Raw genomic sequence first — 17,613 nt, forward strand, 5'->3', positions numbered from 1 at the left:
TGAGTGCCAAAACGTACAGTGACAAGCCTTAAAAAATATGGGACAAAATTTATGGACTGATGGCACAAGTGTGAACCTTTACCCAAGGTGGGCCAAGGTGACAGGCTGTGATTGCTGTGGATACCGGCCCAGATATTACTATCAAAATAATTGCCGCAGCAATCACATTGCAGCACCTAACAGGCCATAAAAAAATCTGTAGTATACAAAACTGTATGTATTCCCCGGCTTTTCATGGTCCTTTTAAGTTCTATCACGTTTGGTGCATGTTTGTGTATCGACACCTAAAACAATCCTTTATCAGGAAAATTACTATCATAAAGCAACATTAAACAGGCAGATGGCGAACAAACTGATATAGTGATTTGAGTTTGGCAGCTCGGTTGGAAGTGAAGCGAGGAGAACCATGACGAGGTAAAAGTTTATTCATTTGAACTGTCGCTTGGGCTTTTTTTTAGTGAGGTTTGACAAAATCTCTCTCCAGGTGGTCTCCATTCATGTTCCAAAAATTTAGTAATCAGCCGGGTGTCATGGTTTTGTTTTGTTTTTTCAGTCGCAGTCTAAATGGGGGACGTGTCCTTCAGCACCGCACCTGTCTCTCATTCTCATCAGTGGACTTTAAAAGCACTGCGGAGTCAACTACCCGCTGTCGGATTATTCACCTTGCTCATTATTATAGCTCCAAATGATTTTCTTGACATAATTGCCAATGATTTATAATCTTCCACATCTTGTGTAATTTCTCGTGTGTAGTATTTTTGGTCTCCTTACTTGTGTGCGTTTCTGTTATGTGATTGGAATTTCCTTGTCTCTTTTCTGACAAGTGACTTTGCGACTAGGGCCGTCAAAATTAAAAGTTAACTCTGTAGAATAATTAGCATTTTTTAACTCAGTTAATTTTTTTAAACTCAGTTATCTCAGTTTGATTGACTTCAAAAATAATTTGCATATTTCGCAAATATTGTACCATATTAGCTGCACATCTTTAGCACATCATCTCAGAAGAAGAACTCTGCTCAAGTTAGCACTGGGCCTTGCAAACCAACATTGTTGGAGTGTGGCGCTTGTGGGCAGTTTTGAGAAATATTTCTCAGAAAGATGCCTATAAAGATGACTCCGTTTAGAGCGTATTCAAGAATCAAAGAAAGCTATTAGAACGGTCTTTGAATTAAATATACTTCATATTTGATGAATTTTCATTTATTCCAAGATATTATTCAAGTCAATATTTGTTACAAGCTTCACAAAAAAATAGTTAAATTATGTGATTAATCACAATTACTCGTGGGAATTTTTGTGATTAAATTGTTAGAAAATGTAATCGCTTGACAGTACTAGTTGCTACCCTTACTGGTTGCAAGCGTTTTATGTTATTTTGTTTTTTCCTGACTTGGTGTTGCGCCTTTTGTTGTACTTTGTCGGCATTTAACTTATTCTGTGAGTAAATTTGGTTACCTTTATCCCATCTACGCTTGTGGGATCGCTTTCTTTCTGGTCATCATCAGAAGTACGACACCTGGAGAGTTTTGCTTTGCCTGGTCTCAGGAGTTGTAGTTTTAATACAAACCATAAAAGTTAGGTAATATAACTCATTTATGACCAGCTGAGTAAAAAAAAATGGATCGTTGACGTCTTTAGCCGTCAATGGTATTAAATGAGTTAATGTCCCTGTGTCTTCTTTCTGGGGGAGAAGTTGGCTTATGTGGGGAGTGTGTTTACTTCTTTTCAGCTATTGAACTGAAACCAAGATAGAATGTAGCATAAGCCCACGTTTAGTGCAACCGAGTGGCAGGTGATGTTCAAACTTTATTTTTTCTGTTATCCATCTATTGTGTTGTTTTTGTGAATTGTTTTTTGCTCTGTGCTCCTTTTGTCTGTCTTTCTCTTCGCAAACGTTGTCTAACTGCATTCACAATACAAACAACCAAAGTGATTCTGATGGAAAGAAAAACGGCTCAAACATAAAAATCATCCAGTCCGCATGGTCAAGAAGTTTAAGAGGACAGATTGAAAAATAAAAATGAAAACATAAATACAGTATATGAGTGCATTCAAGTAGCACTCAAAGACAATTTGCATGCTCACATGCAAGCGTTGGCTTCACACTGCCTTTTCGCTCAGAAAGAAGAAAACTCATGTTTGCTTGGAAGAGAAAATGGAATGGGACTGAACTGAGTTGCATTAGGCCACACCCACCTGTTAGAGAAGCAATTCTTGGACAGGTTCAGATAGGAAAGATCCGCGCAGCAGCCTCTCAGCAAGGCCCCAAACAACTGCAGAGAAACAGAGGGGCCAAGCAACAAAGAAAAGTTCACAGTAATTGAGTTGCTTGGTGTCATTTCACGCAAATGAAGGTCACTGAAATTTTCCTTGTGCCTTTTCTAAAACAACGACTTTTCAAAAACATGGTCTAATGCAACAATACCAAAGTCGGGTCCTCGAGAGCACCGTTATCTGGCTTGAGCAAAGCGTGCTGATCATTTGAATTAAGTGTGGCACCCCTGGCCCAATGCATCACATCAGAATTTCACAGAATATGGCTATTCAAATTGAAAATTAATATATAAAGAAGGCTGCATATTGAATATGTGATTTGAAATGGAGGAAAAACAGATAATCCTCTTGGTCAGATTAGGACAAGACACACTCTTACAGTGGTTACAGGATGAATTTCATAACTCTTTGCCTTAGATGCAACCCAGATTTTAATCGCAGGACTTCATGATGATGAATTCACATCTGGTAATTGCATTCTGTGCAAAGGACACAATCTGCATGATCAAATCACTTTCCATATAAATCCAGGTGGACAATTGGACAGCTACAAGGATTTTTCAAATCAAGTTACCTCACTTAAATAAGTAATGTAGTCTAAGACTACGTTCTCACTGCAAGTAAATGCTGCCTTTTTTTTGCCCATGTATCACATGTATCAGTTTTTTTCCATCCAATGTAAAAACTGCAATTCAGATTTTTTTTCAAATCCGATCCATTTGGATCAAAATCTGATACGTATCCTTAACCGACGCACTCTTAGGACCCACATGTCATTTGTTTATTCTCATTGAAAGTGCGTTTGTTTGATCTGCAGTGCACTGATGGCATTGGAAAAGGAATCTGGAGCAGCATTTTAAAATGGTGCACACCAGCTACAATAGTGATGATTCTACACTTTACACATTGCAATTGGGTAAACTTTTTTTTTTTCTTTTTACAAATTCCGATATACTTGCCTTGTATCTGGTTTATTATTCTGTTTTGTTCATGTTCGGGTCCATTACGTCTATTGCTCATCATGGCATGTGAGTGTGCGTGCGTGCTTGTGAATGCATGCATGTGTGTCACTTCATGGTTGCATTCCTTTCACACTCCCAGAAGTCACTTATGTTTTTGTAATGTGAACGACTGCATAAAAAAAATTAGCCTAATATTGACGCACAAAGCGAAATGATTGATGAAATTCACAATATGATTCTTACCGTTCAATCACAACTGCTTAATCCGTCAAAACATTCACAACGGATGACGAGTCCTGTCACAACAAACTTGGCAGCTTAATTGATGAAACGTTCATCGTGGTTCGGATTATGGTTTAAATGACCTTTATGAATGACAATGAATTGTACTTCTAACGATAAAAAAAAATCATGAATTACACAAACAGCAGCCTTCTAAATTCTTTTGAAGGTTATATTTATATACCACTGAGCTCGCAAATTTAGAACATTTTTAGATTTTTCCCTTAGGATTCGTAAAATGTTGTAAAGATGTTTTTCCTTGACGCAAACAGTTGTTGGTGCCAGCAAGACATTTTGAAAGTGATTATCTATGACCCCTGGTAAACTGACTGAAGTGATCATTTTATTTTGCCAGTATGACTTCTTGTGCAATTTTGTTACTAATCCAACTTAGCAAGGGTAATGTCAAAGTTACAATAATTATTTCTCAGCTTTCAAATGAGAAAAGCCTGGTTGAAAGAATTGCATAATTGTAGGACGGAACTGAGATCCAAAAAAGATTGGTTCCAAAATCCACCATTCATTTTACCTTTATTAAAATCAATGTAACAAATCAATTATGATTCCTATAGATTTATATTAAAACTATTCCCATTAGTAACTCAACCTAGCAGATCATAAAAAAAAACAGCATTCCTTAGACAATGGGCGAAAGAGAAATGCCAATTAAAAATGCATAGCTTCATCAGGGCAGGAGTAAGGAAATGAGAAAAATTAAATTAAAATTGGTATTATTCTACTTCTTTTCCAAGAAATGTAATAGTAACATTCCTTTAGACTAAGCCAAAACAATACAGCAGTCATACAAAATAAGGGAAAACATCATCAGACATGAGATGTTTTTAATTGCCGTGCTTGACCACACTCATCACGATAAGAAAAACAAAACAAAATACATTAGCAAGGGGCCAGAGTTCCACACTTGTACGATCCATTTCAAGGGGCATTAAAACTGTTCTGGAGGGAGTGGATGTGTCCATTTAATTATTTTAGTTGAAAAACTCAAAGTGGGCGCAAATGTGCATGAGTCATCTTTTATTCCCATTAGGAAAAGAAAGTACTCTTGATGCATAGCTATTTGGATGACTGATTCAGCAAATTGCTGAATTTAACCGTTTTCTGCTCAGCAGACGATGATTTTTGCTGGTCCGAATATATCAAAGGCTAAGAATTGAACTGTTTCTTCCCTGAGGTGCATTACTCCTGTCAAGTATAAAAATGCACTGATTAGTTATGCTGCTTAAACAATATTAAGTACTGCGGCAGGTATCCTAATGTGGAAAAAAGCAGGTACTCTAAAGTGAATTTTTACAACATGATGCCTGTAACACATTCCAAAAAAGCTCGGCATGGACATGTCCTTTTAGCACTCAATTAGGTGGAATTCTTTCCCATTCTTGCTTGATGTACAACTTCAGTTGCTCAACAGCGTGGGGTCTCCGATGTCAGATTTTGTGCCACATATTTTCTTTGGGAGACAAGTGTGGCTGCATGCAGGCCAGTGTAGTGCGTTGTGTCTTTTACTACAAAGCTACTCTGTGATTACACAGACAGAGCAAAGGATATTCCTGAAAAAGGGGTTGCTTGGATGTACCTTTCAGCATCAATGGTGCCTTCAGAGATGTGCAAGTTACTCATGCCATCGGCACTAACACAGCCCCAAACCATTACAGATTCTGACTTTTGAATTTAGCTCACAACAATCCAGATGGAACTTTTTCGACATCCGTGATTTCCAAAAACAATGTCAAATGTGGACTTGGTAGACCACGGCACACTTTTCCATTTTGCATCAGATTAGACCATCTTAGATGACCTAGAGTCCAAAGAACTAGAAGGATTAATGTCCTTATAACATAATATACATGCATCGCGCCAAGCAACGCGTTCTGAGAACCTTAAAGGAAAGTTGTTGTTTTTTTTTTTAATGATATATTTACAGTTGATCACAGCTATTCGGGGAAGTAGTCTTTAATGCAGTGCAGCTTGAGGGATCAATAGTCACAAGTAATCCATTTTGTTTTTAATCAATTTTGGTTTCCGGTCTAGTCGCTTATATGTGCGATTGCTCCAGAGTCTGTTGAACCTTTGATCATATTGTAGACTGGAGATGATGAAATCCCTGAATTCCATTCAATCTCAATCGTTGGAATATTTGCTCACACAGTACTTCACAAAGTGGAGAACCTTGCGCATTCTTCGCTTGTGTACAACTGAGTTTTCAGAGATTGGGGCTTGTACTTGTTCTGAATGGACAAAAGTTCTCCGAAAAATGTTCCTGTTGTAATGTTTTATCTAGCATACAGCATTCGTGTACTTCCAAATGTCTTTAGTGAGCACTGGAGTTGAATACCATTTGATGGCACATTTTATGATCTGTATTATGAATCTCTGCACCATTGACAGACCAAGTTTATGTGAGCCATTGGTGTAAAAGCTTTGTCCTGCAGGATGTGCCAGCAATGTGACAGATCATAACTCATATTCTGATCAATACCCATAAACACACTGATGGGTAAAAAACTAGTGGGTTGCGCTTGCAAATTAGCAACTGGTGCTGCCCTTTTCTCTCTGCTGCATAAAACTTTTATCAGTGGAACATAATTATTGAAAAATACAACCACTCCATTATACCCATGGCTTTGATGCATGGGCTTGGGGGCAGACACTCTTTAGAATTACGGCTATGTTCCGTGCTTCCATTATTGAGGTGGCTGACCAGGTCATACCAGGTAGTTGTGGCGCAAATCTCCAGAACCGTTGATGGAGACCAGCAGTGAGGACTGCTGTCAAGCTTAAGAAAGAGTCCTATTGGGTGTGTTTGGCCTGTAGGACATTTCGGTCCATCACCAACAGATCAAGGGGGGCGGGGCACCATCAACACTGTTTATAGCGGCGATGGGGTACTGCTGATCTTGTTTCGGGCCATTGCAGGTTGGTCATACTTTCAAGACTTCCATAATTTCACTGACATACCTTCAAATGTGGAAGCTGGTGAGCTCTAACTCTAATTGCAGAGGTAGTATTATAGCTAGGGATGTAACGATTCACTCAAGCCCTGTTTCGATTCAATTTTCACTTTCCGATTTTGAGTCGATTTAGAAAAATAAAACGAATGACTCATTTAAAATCAAATTGTTTTTTTTTCATTTTGTCCTTATTACAAACAGTAAGTTTTTTTTTACTTTTACAAAAGAAACGTGAAAATGAACTAATAATTTTTACAGTTTAATAAAATACATTTTTGTCTTATCAGTTTTATTAGTGCCAGAAATAAACAAAATAAATGAACAATATATTTGAGTTTTATCATTACAAATCCTTTTGTGCTCAAAATTTCAATATTGTTTATTTTTATATCAATATCTTAAGCAGTTTAAATTTTAAATACATTTTCATCGAATCGTTACGTCCCTAATTTTATCTTTATAATAAATAAACATGATTAAATTAAAACCTTTCGGATAGTGTCAGTCAGGACTTGACATCATTTACGGAAAAAGGCAAAACTTTTGCTGCAGTGCTTTTACATTAGAGCTTACAATATTGCGCGGGTGTGGCTAATGTTATGGCCAGTGAGAGTACCCACTCAACTGATATATCATCAATATGGCTACGACTAATATCACAGAACTGAGGATAAATTATATTTTGTGAATCTACATCTTTCATTACCTCAGTGTGAAAAATCAGTTATATGGTAAGATAAGCGGCACACTGGCCATAAACACACCTCCTGCCCAGTCAGCTCTTATAACAATCGCATACATCCACTCAACTAAGATGCCCACTAAAACAGCCCGAGTGCAGTTCATTCAGCCTTTCAGTCCGTCTCTGGGGCAGATATATTTCTAAACTCACACTTAACTCGATTGGCTTTGTCATCATGTTACTTGTTAGTGTTTAGACTAATGCATCAAGACAATATTTGTCTTAGTAGTGGCACACATGCTACATTTAAACATTAGTATCAAACAATCACTCAGTTACATGAGAAAAAAAAACATTTATTTTTTTTACCAAAACTGGCTTTATATTATATATCATTCAATGCAGGACGCACACAAGTTCTGAAAAGAATGTTTTAGTAAGTGACTGATTTATATTCTGTATGCTCTCCCCAGCCTGTTTCTTTTTTGTTTTTGCCTGAATGAAAATGAGATCAGACAGCATATGCCTGGTAAGGGTACAAACCGAGTCCACCGTGCAGTCCGTCCCACACAGATCCAAATGGACTAGACAGTTGGGCTGGGCAAGGAAGAGGTACAGATTCTGCACAGAGAGGAGAAAAGTGTTAGTGTATCAATTCATATTGCTTAAGATAAAATGTATTGACGCATGAGAGTTTATGCAGAAGTCTCACAGTGGCATCCTCTCCAGACAGAACGCCGGGGTTTTTACTGAGGTCCAGGTGCAGCAAAGAATTGGAGTAATCGTCACTTGAACACAATGCTTGGGATAGAGACACAACACCTGGCAAAAGAGGGAATTAGAGTATTTGTATGAACAAGCGGCAAACGCATTTCACTCACTGAATTATCTGAAAATCTTCCTATGTGTAACTTCTTAGCAATCAACAAAAGACTATACGGAAGTTCTGCAGCACCATGATACTCCGGGGATTGCTGAGCTCTGACAGCAGGCTAATATTAATCAGGCTTTTGGAAGAGGCCCACCAACCCTTTCCCTATTCCCTCTTTTCAAAAGAGTGCCCTGAAAGCTGGAACAAAGTGAAAATATCCTCTCAAAGGAGATCACTTCACATTACAGGCATAGGACCAATGCGAGACCTCATTAAAATCATCATCCTACCACAATAGTGCAAGGCACAGCACACCACGTGGAAAAAATGTCATGGAGGAAGGAGTTAAAGCAAAATAGAAGTCTATAGTGATCATTAGATCATTAGAGTATATTATTTCAGGAGGACACTGTAAAAATATACACTATTAAATTTAAATACGTGACAATAACAAATGGCCCACAGTGATGAACTACAAACATGCATGGAAGATATAGCAAATGCTAAATTAAATTAAGAAATGAAAACAATCTAAGACACAATTACACAGTATGTCGAGAGTTCGCATCACAGCAAAATATTTTAAAAATTCACTATTAGAGCTGGTAATAGAGTTTTTGGAGCAAAGACAAGCTGCAACTTTTTCAGTGGTGGGCGATCAAGGCCTTCTCTGCTGGCCTAACATAATCAAGATATCATGATCATATTCATGATAAAAGTTTATTGCAATAAACTAGAAAGCTGTGTGAGTGAACGGGCTCTTACAGTTGATAAACAGTTGCGATAGCCAATCAAACAAGTTGGTTAAAGTGGCCTCCTTACAGGCCGCACGGTCAAGGTGCGCACGTGTTCTGTGACTCGACAAATCACTTGTGGGAGGGCAGCACAATGCGGAATCAAAGCCACACCACAGAGCGTAAACCGGCGACGGTTTGAAAATCTAAAAGTATAGTATAGTATAGTATATATCTTGCTTTTTTATCCTACAATAGTTAAAGGAGATAAAACAGTGGATTTGATGGCAGATATACTTGCAAGGCCATTTTGAAGACGGACCTGTTAGGAGAAGCTAGCTTTAGTGAGCTGACATCCAATACTCAGTAGTACATAAATGTGTGCCTGGATATTATTTGACCAGCCGTGGTGTCATATATGATGGTAATATGAGGGGGATTTATTGAAGTCGGACTAAGTAGGACTTCCCTGAAGGCCTATGGGTGAAATACACAGCCCTTCGCTGAGCTTTTTATTGTAACAAACTAAAAACCCACGTATTTATATCTGAATTGAATTGCAATGCATGTTTAAAGTAACACTCCCAACCCTGATTATTACTAAGTATTGACAATTTTAGCTGGCTGTCTTTTCACCCCAAAGCACCATTCATCTTTTAATTTTCAGAGAGAAAAGCATGGGAGTCCAACTGCATTATCTGCGGTCCAGACCAAACAGAGGAGATTTCCTCTCAAGTGAAAGTTTAAATATTTTGAACTTTGTTCATGAGGGAATTTACTTTGACCTCGCCACATGAAAATTTACATTTTCAAATTGGTATTTGAAATCAGCTGTAACATGAATGGATATATAAGTGGGATACTGTCCTAATGCCCATGTGGGATTTCAGGGTAATAAAGATCAACTTATTAGGATTGTGACCTGGTTATCATTTGGATGAATGCAGTTCTGTTCAGTTTATGGCTCAGTCTCATTATCTGTGTGGCTAGTATTAGGGCGAATAAAGTACTATGTCGGTTGTTCTAAAAGTAGGTCGCTTTGAAAAATAATATGACAATCTCTCATAAAGCTGCAAAAACAGTTTTAAGAACAAATAAAAAAATATGTAAAAGGGTGGTACAAATTTGCCTGCTTTGTAACACGCTAAACTAAACTTTATCACATGTTCTCACTCTCAGACAAAGAAAGCGGCATGAACATTATACTCCAAGAGCGTAATTGCCTTTAACTGGGTTATGACCAATTATTTGCTTTTCAAACCTATAACCTATACACTTTAGGAGGTGAATTTGTGCGACGAATGAACAGAATTGCATCTTACCTTTCGAAGAAAGCGAGGTCTTAGAGAGATTGAGGAGACGTAGGCCCTTGTTTAAACGACACACTTGTTGAATCAGATTGGAAACTCCTGGTGTAAAGGCAGGACAATAAGAATTTTAACAACACCAATAAACTTATGTAAAAAAAAAACAATTCCAAATTAAGCGTTTTAGTCGTCCAACAACCTTTCTGAGGCTACTAACAGCAAAAAGCAAAAAAATATTGAACTCATGTGTATTTTTTTTAAGAACGTTTCTTAACTTCCAGTAATGAAACACACTATGAAAAGACCAGCCCCCACACATTCCTGCTGCTTATCAACAAAACCAAATTGTCTCAACCCACACATCACCCAAAACGAAACTGCAGAACACATGCACACAAATATGCAACAAGAAAAATGCACAAGCAGGCACGGTAAACACAAACCCTTTCACATCATGTCAAAATCCGTTTCTACAGCGCTTTCTCTTTCTTCTTTGTGGAAGGTAATGATACAGAATAGGTGAGGGTTGGATGGATCAGTTTCCTTGGAAAGGTCCAGGCACAACTGTTGAACTTTTAATTGCTCAATGTGCTGGAAACTAGCGCTGGCGGATTATGGAAACAATAATAATCAAAGTCTTTATTAAACTCCCAAAACCCAGCTATTCAAAACAACCATACCCTCATGCTTATTCATCCCTGCATGTTGAACACTTTATTCTTGAACATTCTATTCTTCTCGTCAAGTACAAAATGTCCTTGTAAATATGTGGAATTCAAGCCTCTTGCATTTTTATTCTGCCGCAACCGCGCCATCTTTGCACATTTTTATATTCAGAAATCTGGAGACTTACGGGGCTAACCTGGGACCCCGCTTATCATATCGTATTGGGTGTTGTTGCGTTGCCTGTGTGCGTATGCCACTCACATGCATGATACTTTTTATATGTCAGTAATAAATGACACGCATGCGTTCATATTCTCAAAAAAAGGACAGTGTGCTCGTAATAACCTGAAGTACACAGAGGGACCACTGAAGGATGGGGCATCAAGGACAAATAAGCATGGTAAAAATAGTAGAAGGTGAAAATAAGGGATCACTGAGAACAGATATCGATTTAGAATTCTTCAAAAGCAACTGAAAGCCAGGATGAAGTAAAAGATTAGAGATGGCCCGAGAGAGCGTGAAGAGGAGGAGAAAGAGGAGAGAGCTCAGTCGGATACCTTGGTTGTCAAGCGTGTTGTGAGCCAAGTTGAGAGAGTGAATCATGGAGGCTGGGTTCTCTGATAGGGCTGTTGCCATTTTCTGAGGAAAATCCCTGGAGGAATAAAATGTGTTGAAAAAGCAAATAATATGCAGCTCCATCTTTGGAATGCCATTTTAATGAATATCTTGGACTAACCGTGGGCAAATTAACCATCCAACCTTTCCAAAATCCCCAAAATTATTCTTTATCTGAATGTTCTGCACTCATTTGTATCTGTTTTTTTTAAAATGAATAATAAAAAATAGCATATGATCCTACCTTTATATTGAACAGCTTATAACAGTTATAAAATCAGGCTCACGTTTGATTTCATAACGGCATTTCTCACGTTTCAAAGAAACCAATCTGTGTCAAAACTGAATTTGGTAAATTGTGAATTTGACGAGTACACAAACCAAACATGCAGCTCTCATCGGTTCATCAATGTGCAAATGGGGATATTCCGATGAGAAAAAAATAACTGGGGCTGTGCACTAATGGGCACATAGTCACATGGTACAGGAAACTGAGATAATAGTGGCATACAACTAAACAGCAGACGTCCATAATCCCTGGACAGCGCAACTGCTCGTTGCAGACAGGTGGGCATGACATAATTAATCAACAAAATTGTCAATCAATAGTTCATTGATTGTTATGCCGCACAATTTAAGCCTGGGATCAATTATGACTCAAGCTGAGTTGAGAATAATTCAATATGATTAAGATAATCATTTAATATATATTCTGGTAATGTTCTACTTTAACGCTATTATTACTATATTAGTTTTCTGTAGAGTTCATTAACAAATCAGAGTCATTTCCCATTCCATTTAGAAGAGAGACACGCTTGGCATGCTGCTGTTTAAATAACAGAATGAAGCACGCTAAGGAAAGCCACGCAGTTGCGTTCCGCCGCCCTAAAAATTAGCAGTTAAACACGCTGAATACAACGTTAACAATAAATTACACAGATCTCTTACAAGTGGACCTCCTATTGCCAACTGTAATGGGGAACAAAAACATGCAGAGAAAAACATACTGTCCAACTCATATAATATATTCGATCATTTTAAACATTATTTTGGAGTATCATCACAACTTAGTCACACTTTTGCCATCCTGAGTTGTTAAAGCATATTCGATGATAGAATATGCTATTTTTAGATCATGAAGAGCATCTTGTATTTTTTAATCATGTCCCAAAACACACTTTTCATTTGAAGTAGTCTACAAAGAGGAACCTACTCTGCCAGATGCTCTCTAAAGAGAAACAACCCATTTTCTGCAGGCAGGTGGGAAAATGTGACATCAATACTATGGATTTAAACGTGTAGAACACAAAAGAAATAGAACTAAAAAGGTCAGGCCAATGAGAATAAGGAGCATGGCTGGCGAGATGGGATACAGAGATGAGGTAAGGTGCAGAGGTGAAAAGCTGGGCAGAGATGGATGTGAAAATAAAAGCGAAGCAGAGAGGAGAGAAAGAAGGACAGAAAAAAACTGGCGAGCAGTGGGAGGAGAAAAGAAGAGATGCAGTGAAGTGTGAAGGTGCAAAGCGGAGGAAAAAGTAGCGGAACAAAGGTACTTTGTAATGCAAAGGTGATGAGGCAGGTGGGAGGGTGTCAAGAAGAAACCTACAATTTTAGTCCCGCATTTTCCAGAGTGAGTTCTTCCAGGCTGTTGGACTTGCTGACTGCATGAAGGACCTGGTCCACGACTTCTGACCCCTGAGGAGTAAAGCAGTCAACAATTTGAAAACTGCCTTCATCAAAACATCATTGCTCACTGATCATATGAAATCAGACAGGAGAAGAGGGAATGCGGAAGATTTTAGACAATAATTACAATGCGCATGTCTTTGCAGTACAGCTTGGTGAACCATGTGTTGTACGCAATGGATGCCACAATCACAGCCAGGTCCCTGGAACACAAAACACAAAAATTAGATCATTCTACTCGCAGCATCATCAGATTCATACAGTCACATTATTGCAGCGAAGCTTCTTTGTGGATGCCTGTGCAGTTTATCATCGAGAAATGGAGGACATTGTGGGCTGGGCAGCTGTCTGAGAGATGACTGATACCACACTAAGGAGGTGACGCAAGGAGGACGGAAAATGAGAAAAGAGAGCTGTATATTGCGATTGATGGATGGGGCAGGGGATTATTGGGTTAAGCCAAAGTGTGTGTTAGCAGCTGACTTCAGATGCAAAAAACATTCAAACATTCAGCCATACTGTACAACCTTCAGCTGCCAAATGTGAGCGCGTGTGTTGTCTAAGTATGTACTCGTCGGCATGGGTGTAAAAAATGTGTCAATAATTCATATGTCAAGGGTCCGTTGGTTCACCAAACTATTTTAAGTGCTACATTGTGGTCTAAACACAAGTTGATGTCGATCTAAATAAAGGCGTAGATCCAGGAATTCAACCCACACCCATTTTGACCTTTGAGCTGGAACAGGACATATGACCTAAAATGTATAGGAGATATATATTTTGTACAATCCTGCAATCATAAATAAAATAAAATAAGAAAACTGAGGAGAGCTCTCTCAAAGTATTTATGTTGTGTGTGTACAGGCGAGCGAGGCGCCCCAGGGTATCCAACCAAACCCACAGTTTTTCTCTACCTGCTGTACATCACAGTGCAAACAAGCACTGACACGTTGATGGGAAGGACAAAGCCAATAAGCCCAGAGGAAGACAAGGAAATAGCACAAGAATCACAGACAAAGGGTGTAAAAGTGTGATTTTAGCCAGAGGGCGTCCTGTTGCCCGTGACTGCAACAGCCACGCTATAGGCTGCGCGTCAGCCCCGACGACAACAGCTGAGCCTCGATGTGAAACATGATGCGTGGTGTCAAGATTTATCATCAGCACAGACTCTTGATTCATATTTTGACAGCGGGGTGTGTAATTGACCTCTGATATCTTATTCATGCAGTCTGTTGGTCCATCTTGACGTCTAACGCTGCACGTCAGTCTTTTCCACTATTTTAGTATTTCAGTTGTAAGATAATGTTGAAAATAAGTCTGATACAATACAATAGCCATATGTATGGGGAGGTGAAAGAAACATTTTATTTTATTCAAGAAATTTGTCTGCCACATAGCAAGAACAAACTAAATTTTTAGAACACACATTGGTAGTTTTTTTTTTATTGATTTTGTAACAAACATGTCAACTAAATGGGAGAACAACTAAGCAGAATGAATAAGAATAAAAAATATATTTCATGTGGGTTTTTTTTTCGTGCTTTGCAAAATTATTGAAAAATGACTCGGTCAATTAGTTTTATTATATTTAACCTTTCAGATTAAAGACCTCTTTTCATAGAGTCCTGGCCAAAACAGGCAACAGCAAAAAGACAAAATTACAGACCTACAAAGAGAGACCATTTACAAAGCACAACATTTGGATTAATCCATCTATGAGGCCTAAGAACAAACAGCCAATCTAAAACATCTGCATTCTCTGCAAGCTGCTTTCCATGTCTTTCAATTTAGTATAAAAACAAAATAAAAATAAATGAGGCAAAATTGGCCACAGCCTGGTGTTTTGTTCGGAGTATATTAACTTCATCAGGTCAGCTCTTCGCATGAGTGTGAGGGGCGCATGTGTTGGAAAGGTGCGCTCCACAAACAAAGAACGAAAAGAAATGAGGAGAGGTAAACTGGAGACTGTATAGAAAATGCATGAGATGGTTTCCACATTCAGTGAAGGGCAATGAGCTTTGACAGTGTTTGGTCTGTCATCAGTCAGCCAAAGAATGATCACCTTGTAGATGGCAATAAAGCTGGAAATGGGCCCAATCAGGGTTGATTGACGAAATGGGAATGCGGGAAGACAAGACAGGGCTGAAGAGTTTCATGTGCCACAAATAGACTATGACACAGAAAAGATTCTCATTTGCATGTTACAGCAAATGATTTCTTGAGCAAAATGATCAACCTGCTGGCTCCTTACATCTTAGAGGTTAAACTTCAATTTTAGTGATGCATTGTGGGTGTAAGAGAACAAATCATTTGAGGTCTCTAAAAGTTGCAACTGCTGATAGCGGCCAGAAAATCTCCACACTAAATGTAGAATTGTGGAGAAAAGTACTCAAGTACTGTTTTTTATTTTTATTTTTTGTTGTTCACCATTTCACACATTAATAGATGCATGAATTGCTGCAACTGTGCTTCGAGGAATGGCTTTGTTTAATTTTCCGCATAGCAAGCCCTCTCCCCATGATTATGTAAGAATTCTTAAATTGGAACGCATGCGCTTCACACGGCGTTGCTTTTAAAATCAATCATCAGGGCAAAAAGAAGATACGATGAACTCTTTTGTAATTCAGCTGCTGTCAGTTAATGTGCAGAATTATTGTGACAAAAAAAAGAGATACCTAAAAGTGAGACATGGCATTTTATAGTCGTTCTCTCGTCCTGTATTCAGACACTGACAAGCTTATCAATCGTCCCCCGCCCCCCCCCCCCCACCGATTAGTTGAAACATGAGTATAAAAGAAGAAAACTGGAACTGAGCCGCCTGAGAGAGAGAAATGACAGATTAATGCACTCAACATTAGACCCTGGGATGTTCCTCTTAAGACAACCACTCAACGTAAGATGATGTAGGATGTTAAGTGACAGCTGATGGGATTCTTGTACTGAAACAACTTTTGCAAATAGAAGAAAAATGAACAGAACGACAGTATCAGGCCAAAGTTTGCTTATTAATGTCGATTCAAGCAAAGTGTGAAAAGTCTGTTGGAATATTAAGACCATTTTTATTTTTGGTTGGATGAAATTTTCTCAGGCTGAAAATGGCTCTTTACTATACGGATACACTTTAAAGCACATTTTTCCACGCAATTTTTCAAATTGCCATCCATCAAGGCACACGGACACATGAATGACCGACCATTTACTGCTACGTCGTAACGGTTCATTATAATGTAGTGTATAATGCCAAATACTGAGACATTATACTGACTCGTACAACTCCAAAAATAAAGAGCAAAAACATTACTTTAGCTAAAGCCTGCAGACCACAACTCTGCCCCGACCTTTTAATCAGCATCATTCTGCTAAATGCAACACAAACACAGAAAATATTCAGAACATTCAAAACCCCTTTCAAGCCAACATACCTTACTACTTGTAGATGAAAGGTGAAAAGAGTCAGTTCTCCAGCGTTAGTGTGAATTTATTTGCTTTGTTCGTACAAATGTGGTTCTATTTCTCCACAATACACACGGAGGTTGTAGGTAATTGATTTTGTTTTATGTTGCTTGTGCGTTCAATGTAATGAGGTTCTCTTGGTCCTCAAGCGCCACTGCCTCTGTGTGCTGCTCAATATTTGGTACTTCTGTTATTTCGTGCGTGTTAAAAGAGCTGTTCTAAAATGTGATTAAAAGTGATCAAATGCGTCAAATGTGAAGTGCCATAGAATTGTCTTCAGCTGAACTGTAGAAAGCTATGCCAGAAAAATAAAGTACCCTTGAAAATTAACAACTGAATTACTAGGCGCAACATTACCGGGTCTGTTTTAATACATTTTCATATATAAGACGCATAGGGTAATAAGGCGCATTATTCTTGCGAAGCGTTTCATGTTTAATAGTTTATTCAAATTGTAGCATATGTTTATTTGCTAGATTTGGCACTATTATGCTAGGATCAGACCAGACATGAAATATCGATAGTGCCGCATGCCTCGCTTGCTTTTGCTCACTGTGCAACTACACAGGGGTTACTTCGAGCGGTGAAAAGAGGGACTCGACCGACAGAGGAAGAAAAAAAAGTGAACATCGCTAGTCAATGTGGTTGTGTTATTAGTTTGGCCAATGCTAAATCCTACTGTATATTGGGTGACAGTTTAGTAGCTGGAAACAAGTCAATACACTCTCCATTTATGCCACATCTATTGGAAGCTGGCTGTGTCATTGACCTTGTGGTCTCACATTTGGTCTGACTGCAGCAGGAGGCTAAAAGGTCTACATTTACCATTATTTTTAGACAAAGAAGGAGGAAGTACCGTATTTTCCGGACCATAGGGCGCACTTTAAAGTCCCAAATCTTCCCCACAACAAACGAGGCGCCTTGTAAAGCGACGCGCCCATTATATGGACTGAGCATCACTCTCGACCATCAACCCTGTTACTCATTGGGCTGTTCGGAGTGCATGTTAGCACACCCTGCTGGTCAAAGTCTGAGTCATCTATGCCTCGAATTGACTGTGACTAATACATTATGTGACTATGGTGTTTGGGTGATGGTGTAGGAGAAAGCTG

At 38.6% G+C, this 17,613-nt stretch overlaps 1 protein-coding gene across 8 annotated transcripts in view; it reads right to left on the reverse strand.

The window, feature by feature from the left end:
- Positions 1-17,613, reverse strand: part of carmil3 (capping protein regulator and myosin 1 linker 3) — a 77,454-nt gene that overhangs the window by 30,162 nt on the left and 29,679 nt on the right. For all 8 annotated transcript variants that reach the window (XM_088311006.1, XM_088311008.1, XM_088311004.1 and 5 more), the window contains exons 9-15: positions 13,176-13,251; positions 12,969-13,057; positions 11,305-11,399; positions 10,097-10,183; positions 7,882-7,991; positions 7,713-7,790; positions 2,197-2,273 (exon numbers count right to left, since the gene is read on the reverse strand). In XM_088311006.1, coding sequence (XP_088167132.1) covers positions 2,197-2,273; positions 7,713-7,790; positions 7,882-7,991; positions 10,097-10,183; positions 11,305-11,399; positions 12,969-13,057; positions 13,176-13,251 — 612 coding nt within the window. The remainder of the gene's footprint in view (positions 1-2,196; positions 2,274-7,712; positions 7,791-7,881; positions 7,992-10,096; positions 10,184-11,304; positions 11,400-12,968; positions 13,058-13,175; positions 13,252-17,613) is intronic.

Source organism: Idiotropiscis lumnitzeri, chromosome 12, assembly GCF_059441095.1.
Source record: "Idiotropiscis lumnitzeri isolate Australia: NSW breed Sydney's pygmy pipehorse chromosome 12, RoL_Ilum_1.0, whole genome shotgun sequence".
Taxonomy (NCBI): Eukaryota; Metazoa; Chordata; class Actinopteri; order Syngnathiformes; family Syngnathidae; genus Idiotropiscis; species Idiotropiscis lumnitzeri.